The 7,951-nt window shown below is 32.5% G+C and overlaps 1 protein-coding gene across 4 annotated transcripts; it reads left to right on the top strand.

Moving 5' to 3' along the window:
• The first annotated feature begins 3,359 nt into the window (after positions 1 to 3,359).
• Positions 3,360 to 6,156, top strand: LOC119562250. Of its 4 annotated transcripts, none has more exons than XM_037875425.1 (3): positions 3,370 to 3,870; positions 3,962 to 4,088; positions 4,641 to 5,367. In XM_037875425.1, exons 1-3 carry the CDS (start codon positions 3,865 to 3,867, stop codon positions 4,769 to 4,771), a joined length of 264 nt encoding a protein of 87 aa, XP_037731353.1. In that variant the 5' UTR covers positions 3,370 to 3,864; the 3' UTR covers positions 4,772 to 5,367. The 4 variants fall into 4 exon arrangements, 3 of the variants coding, with proteins under 3 accessions (XP_037731353.1, XP_037731352.1, XP_037731350.1); XM_037875424.1 differs by having other exon boundaries at positions 3,371 to 3,901; positions 4,641 to 5,366; XR_005221789.1 differs by lacking the exon at positions 4,641 to 5,367 and adding an exon at positions 5,928 to 6,156 and having other exon boundaries at positions 3,360 to 4,088.
• Positions 6,157 to 7,951: the final 1,795 nt, after the last annotated feature.

Here is a 7,951-nt window from a genome sequence, read left to right as displayed (position 1 = left end):
GTCTTTTATAAGTCCAGATAGTATTTCAGATAAACAGAATCCTGAACCCTAGGAAAAATGGAATTAAATAAACAATGTGATGAACACTTATATATTACCTTTAAAAAAATCAGCTGATGTTTGACGCATCTGTAAGGCAAAAAACTTATCATTGATGACGTTGCACCTTATGTAATAAAAAAAACTAAAAAGCAAATAACAATAAATGTGGGTTGATAGGAAAATTGAACTTCTGTATAAGTTATGTAATATAACTAATGGAACCCGTGAAAAAATGTTTGTCAAAGTAATGTAAGCTAAAAGTGAATTTGATTTAAAGTGGATGTAAAATGGACGTACAGCAGATGTATAATTTATGTATTACTGATGTATAAATGATTTATTATTGATGTATAATTAATGTATAATTGATGTACAATTGATGTATAATTAATGTATAATTGATGTATAATTGATGTATAATTGATGTATAATTGATGTATAATTGATGTATAATTGATGTATAATTGATGTATAATTGATGTATAATTGATGTATAATTGATGTGTAATTGATGTATAATTGATGTATAATTGATGTATAATTGATGTATAATTGATGTATTATTGATGTATAATTGATGTATAATTGATGTATAATTGATGTATAATTGATGTAAAATTAATGTAAAATTAATGTAAAATTGATGTAAAATTAATGTAAAATTGATCTAAAATTGATGTAAAATTGATGTAAAATTGATGTAAAATTGATGTAAAATTGATGTAAAATTGATGTAAGATTGATGTAAAATTGATGTAAAATTGATGTAAAATTGATGTAAGCTTGATGTAAAATTGATGTACAATTGATGTATGGTTGATGTAAGCTTTATGTTAGCTTTAAGTAACGTTTATGTAAGCTTTAGGTAACATTTATGTAAGCTTTGTGTACGATTCGTAAAAGCTGTACGAGAGGTTTGTGAACGCCATATGTGAGCTTTAGGTCAACTTTATGGCATCTTTATATGAGCTTTTTGGGAGCTTTACGGATGTTTTAAAATAGCTTTAGTGCGCTTTAAAAAGCTTTGAGTTTTCGTGAGCTTTATCAAGCTTTTGTGTGCTTTGTAAGCTATATGTATAATTCATGTATATAACATTTAAATAATGTAGATAACATGTATATATAATATAGATAACATGTAGAACTCATGTAGATAACATGTGTATATAATGTAGATAACATGTAGAATTAATGTAGATAACATGTATATATAATGTAGGTAACATGTAGAATTCATGTAGATAACATGTAGATAACATGTAGAATTCATGTAGATAACATGTGGATAACATGTAGAATTCATGTAGATAACATGTATAATTCATGTAGATAACATGTAGAATTCATGTAGATAATATGTAGAATTTATGTAAATAACATGTAGAATTCATGTAGATAACATGTGGATAACATGTAAATAACATGTAGATAACATGTAGAATTCATATAGAATTCAAGTAGATAACATGTAGATAACATGTAGATAACGTGTAGAATTCATGTAAAATTTATGTAAAATTTATGTAGATAACATGTAGAATTCATGTAAAATACATGTAGATACGATGTAGAATTCACGTAGATGACAAGTAGAATTCACGTAGATTACATGAAGAAACATGTAGATAACGTGTAGAATTCATGTAGAATTTAAGTAGATAAGATGTAGAATTCATGTAATATACATGTAGATACGATGTAGAATTCATGTAAATACCATGTAGAATTCATGTAAATACCATGTAGAATTCATGTAGAATTCACGTAGAATTCATGTAGAATTCACGTAGAATTCATGTAGATAACATGTAGATAACATGTAGATAACATGTAGATAACATGTAGCATTCATGTAGAATTCATGTAGAATTCATGTAGATAACATGTAGATAACATGTAGATAACATGTAGATAACATGTAGATAACATGTAGATAACATGTAGATAACATGTAGATAACATGTAGATAACATGTAGATAACATGTAGATAACATGAAGATAACACGTAGATAACGTGTAAAATTTATGTAAATAACATGTTGAATTCATTTAGATACCATGTAGAATTCATGTAGAATTCACGTAGATGACAAGTAGAACTCACGTAGATTACATGTAGAATTCATGTAGTTAACATGTATAATACATGTTGATAACATGTAAATAACACGTACAACTAATGTAAATAAAACGTACAACTAATGTAGGTGACCTGTAAAATTCAAGTAGTTAAAATGTGCTACGCGTGCCAATTTCATGTAAACATGTAAAAAATAATGATGATGTCCTATAGAATACATGTTAATATCATTTAAATAAATTGCGAGTATATTAAAATGATTTAGAAGTGTATATTTAATACATGCATACCTTATGTAAAAACATCTAGCTTTCGTTTAATATGTACAACTTAGCATTACCGAAGAAGTACCAACCAATTTATTTACTTTGTTTCATAAGTAATTTACATGAACATTATAATTACGTTATAGTAACGGATGACTAGTGGGGCGTTTATCTTATTTTGCAGTCCGGTAGTTGACAAGATAATAAAGGAAACCAATGTTAAAAAAATAAAAACAAAACAAAGGAACTAATTAATTATTTTCTTATATTAGTGTCATCAGCGTAGCAGTCATTCGGGCAGCAGTTCAATGCCGGGGCGTGTGCATTAACTGCTTTTCGAGGAGGTGCGGCTGTGCAGATGGACCTGGGCGCAATCTTCAGTATTTCTGTGTCCTCAAGCTGCAGCGTAGCAGTCGTCCGGACTACACGACTTTCGCAAGATTTTATTTATATTTGGGCAGGATATAAACTTTCGACTTATTATTCATTGAAACGCAGGTTTTTTTTTTGTATTTTGAATATGGCGCAGCAATTAAACCTTCTTATTATTGTTGGACTTAATGAGTACCTGCTTGGCATCTTGGTTGGCGATGTGTGAGGTATCGATTGTTTGCCGATTAATTTGTGCGCTTTAGTTTATTTATTTAGGTTTCAGTATTTTTGTAGGCAGGAACAGCTGTTAGCTTGAGACATCTGGCATGGTCGGAGTGCATTACGTTGTTACGTTTACGTATTTTATTGCGTTTCGGTATGTTACGTTTACGTATTTTACTGCTTTTCGGTATTTTGTTACGTTTACGTATTTTATTGCGTTTCGGAATATTGTTACGTTTACGTATTTTATTGCGTTTCGGTATTTTGTTACGTTTACGTATTTTATTGCGTTTCGGTATTTTGTTACGTTTACGTTTTTATTGCGTTTTGTTATTTTGTTACGTTTACGTATTTTTATTGCGTTTCGGTATTTTGTTACGTTTATGTTTTTATTGCGTTTTGGTATTTTTGTAGTCGGAGTCAGCTGACAAATGTTTTGAGTTTAATTTTCAACAGCACGTTTTTGATGAAATGCACTCGGCTGCAACTCGACCATCCACGACGTATATCCCAGCACCCAGCATCAGCTCGACCATCCACGACGTATATCCTAGCACACAGCATGAGCGGATTGCATTCCTGGCGGCAGCGCACGTTAGTGTCCTGTTGTTAGTCGCCCCTGGCTGCCCCAGCCACAGTTGAAGATGAGATTGTTCGGAGTTCGGCCAATTTGCAGTGGGCCACGAAATCCCTCTGACGAAGGCGCAAGTGGGCCCGTGCGCAGCGCCGATGTCCATTTGTTCTCGAATAGCAGTGCAACAGTCAACCAGGCGGCAATTCACGTCTTAAACGTCTTAGCGTGCGACATCAGCAGTTCGCCGTAACTGCGGAAGCGCCCAACTGTGTTACACTGCCGGCATGCATAGCCACCATGGCCCAGGATGGAGGTGGGGTCAATTGAGACCTGTACAATTCGCAGTAGGCTCTGTATCCTTTCCCTTTGAGATGAGTAAATGTTAATTGTACCCTTCCTCTTAGGATCTTCAAAGTGACATTCGTCCGGGAAGCAGCCCAGAGCAGAGCGCGTTTACAGACTACATACGAGAGGCCGTAGTGGAACACCCAGCGGCACGCAGACGTACCAGAGCATGCTTCTGGGAGCTATGTGAGTTATCCTATGTCCCATATATGATCCTTGAAGAGGCTAGTCATGTTTTTAGTTAGGTCTGTGATATGACAATTATTGTTGGTCCGTATTAGGGCGCGTTATTTGTTCCGTTTGTAGTGCGTTGTTGAAAAAGGTTAAAAAAGGAGAATAGCGATGTTGTCGGCAGTGCAATGCGTGTGTTGGAGAGTAGTAGCAGGGGGGGGTCCTTCTTCAATGTTGGCTTCAATAAGATCCGTAGGGCTGCTGCTATATTCTGCCAAAAGGTCATCTTCAACGAGAAGGTGTAGGTTTCTCTCGATTTCGCGAATATTTTCAGTCAGTTGGGCTTTGGGGTTTGTCTGCGTGCGCACCTCTCCTCCGCCAATGACAGCAGCGGTAGTAGCTGTAGTAGCAGCAGCAGCAGCAGCAGCAGCAGTAGCAGGAGGCGTGGTTGGGGTCAACAGGTAACTTTGTAAGTTGATTAGAAGGGATGATTGGTTCAGCTTCTAATGGCTCCATATATTCCTCCTCACCCCTGAAGTCTGATATTATCAACCTTTGAATTGCAAGGCTTTGTCCACGAATCAGTTCCGACAGCCTTGGTTCCCTCACTGACGGCGTGCTTGGCCAACTCTCCGGGCAGGAGCAGGCGAACAGCCGTTTGGATCTCCCGACTGGTTATGGTCGAGCGCTTGTTGTAGTGAGCCAGACGAGACGCCTCGGCAGCAATGCGCTCGAAGATATCATTCACAAAGCTGTTCATGATGCTCATCGCCTTCGACGAAATGCCGGTGTCAGGGTGGACCTGCTTCAGGACCTTGTAAATGTAGATGGCGTAGCTCTACTACCTCTTGCGCTTCTGCTTCTTATCGGTCTTGGTGATGTTCTTCTGGGCTTTGCCAGCCTTCTTGCCTGCCTTTCCACTAGTTTTCGGCGGCATTTTTCACTTCACTTATGATTTCACAAACACAACTCACTGCCAATTTCATGTAGACATATAGGAAATAATGTCGATGTCTTATAGAATACATGTTAATATCATTTAAATAAATCGTGTGTATATTTAAAATGCTTTAATAGTGAATATTTAATACATGCATACCTTATGTAAAAAAATGTAGCTTTCGTAAAATGCATATAGAATTTAAAACTGTGTCAATTTATTGAGTCGTGTAAAATTCTGAAACAATTCATTGTTTTAGAAACTTTGTATTCATTATATGTACAGTTTTTTTTATAATTTATAAATAATGCATCAACACATAAACTTACAAGGCTTGTAAAAAAAATTAATTTAAACCTATTTAAAAATGATACAAAATGAAATTCATTTTTAACGCTTTAATATTAAACATACTTTTCATGTAAGATTATTGTAGATTTTTGTTATTCATCTAAAATTGATTTACGTCAAAAAAAATGACGTTATTTTAATTAAAACATATCAAATTTATCCACACAAACAATATAAATCAAATGAAATTTGTTTTAGTTTTTCAACTAATAAATAATTGGAAATTAATAAATATTTAAATCCAAAATGTGCTTAATGTGAGAACTTTTCAGCGCGAACATTCTTAAATGGTAAGGATTAAATCGTTCTTAAAACAAGGCTGGTTGTACTTGATTTTAGCACGGTGTTTTTCCGTGAGGGTATATTTTTTATATAAAAAAGATTTTTAACTCTAGGAATTATTACTTCAGCTGCGATTAGTTTTTAGCCTTGTCTAGAGCTATAATTGTTTGTTAGTACAAGTTCATGTGTCCGAAAAAATAATTGAAATTAATTTGTGTTTGAGGGCCATTCTAGTATAAGATGAAATTTATGTGTCGTATTTATTGTTGTCCTCTTCTAAGGAATTGGACTAGCAACTCGCCAATTGCAGCGTCTGAGTTCTGTTACAGTGGCGGCGTGCGTATCGCCGCCATCTTCTAACGAATTGGGCTAGGGTGGCTCGACGTATAATTGATGTATAATTGATGTGTAATTTATGTATAATTGATGTATAATTGATGTATAATTGATGTAAAATTGATGTAAAATTGATGTAAAATTGATGAAAAATTGATGTATAATTGATGTTAAATTGATGTAAAATTGATGTAAAATTGATGTAAAATTGATGTATAATTGATGTAAAATTGATGTGAAATTGATGTAAGCTTGATGTAAAATTGATGTTAAGTTGATGTAAAATTGATGTAAGCTTGATGTAAAATTGATGTAAGCTTGATGTAAATTTGATGTACAATTGATGTAAGGTTGATGTAAGCTTTATGTTAGCTTTAAGTAACGTTTATGTAAGCTTTAGGTAACATTATGTAAGCTTTGTGTACGATTCATAAAAGCTGTATGAGAGCTTTGTGAACGCCATATGTGAGCTTTATGTCAACTTTATGGCATTTTTATATGAGCTTTTTGGGAGCTTTACGGATGTTTTAAAATAGCTTTCGTGAGCTTTAAAAAGCTTTGAGCTTTCGTGAGCTTTAAAAAGCTTTTGTGTGCTTTGTAAGCTTTATGTAAGCTATATGTATAATTCATGTATATAACATTTAGATAATGTAGATAACATGTATATATAATATAGATAACATGTACAACTCATGTAGATAACATGTATATATAATGTAGATAACATGTAGAATTAATGTAGATAACATGTATATATAATGTAGGTAACATGTAGAATTCATGTAGATAACATGTAGAATTCATGTAGATAACATGTAGAATTCATGTAGATAACATGTAGAGTTCATGTAGATAATATGTAGAATTCATGTAAATAACATGTAGAATTCATGTAGATACATGTAAATAACATGTAGATAACATGTAGAATTCATATAGAATTTATATAGAATTCAAGTAGATAACATGTAGATAACGTGTAGAATTCATGTAAAATTTATGTTGATAACATGTAGAATTCATGTAGAATTCATGTAAAATACATGTAGATACGATGTAGAATTCATGTAGATGACAAGTAGAATTCACGTAGATTACATGTAGATAACGTGTAGAATTCATGTAGAATTTAAGTAGATAAGATGTAGAATTCATGTAATATACATGTAGATACAATGTAGAATTCATGTAAATACCATGTAGAATTCACGTAGATGACAAGTAGATTACATGTAGATAACATGTAGATACCATGTAGATAACATGTAGATACCATGTAGATACCATGTAGATAACATGTAGATAACACGTAGATAACGTGTAGATAACACGTAGATAACGTGTAAAATTTATGTAGATAACATGTTGAATTCATGTAGATACCATGTAGAATGCATGTAGAATTCACGTAGAACTCACGTAGATTACATGTAGAATTCATGTAGTTAACATGTATAATACATGTTGATAACATGTAAATAACACGTACAACTAATGTAGGTGACCTGTAAAATTCAAGTAGTTAAAATGTGCTACGCGTGCCAATTTCATGTAAACATGTAGAAAATAATGATGATGTCCTATAGAATACATGTTAATATCATTAAAATAAATTGCGAGTATATTTAAAATGATTTAGAAGTGTATATTTAATACATGCATACCTTATGTAAAAACATCTAGCTTTCGTTTTAATATGTACAACTTAGCACTACCGAAGCAGTACCAACCAATTTGTTTACTTTGTTTCATAAGTAATTAACCTATTTAAAAATTATACAAAATGAAATTCATTTTTAACGCTTTAATATTAAACATACTTTTCATGTAAGATTATTGTAGATTTTTGTTATTCATCTAAAATGGATTTACGTCAAAAAAAATGACGTTATTTTAATTAAAACATATCAAATTTATCCACACAAACAATATAATTCGAATGAAATTTGTTTAGTTTTTCAACTAATAA

Source organism: Drosophila subpulchrella, unplaced genomic scaffold, assembly GCF_014743375.2.
Source record: "Drosophila subpulchrella strain 33 F10 #4 breed RU33 unplaced genomic scaffold, RU_Dsub_v1.1 Primary Assembly Seq404, whole genome shotgun sequence".
Classification (NCBI taxonomy): domain Eukaryota; kingdom Metazoa; phylum Arthropoda; class Insecta; order Diptera; family Drosophilidae; genus Drosophila; species Drosophila subpulchrella.
This window is presented reverse-complemented; position numbering and strand designations above follow the sequence as displayed.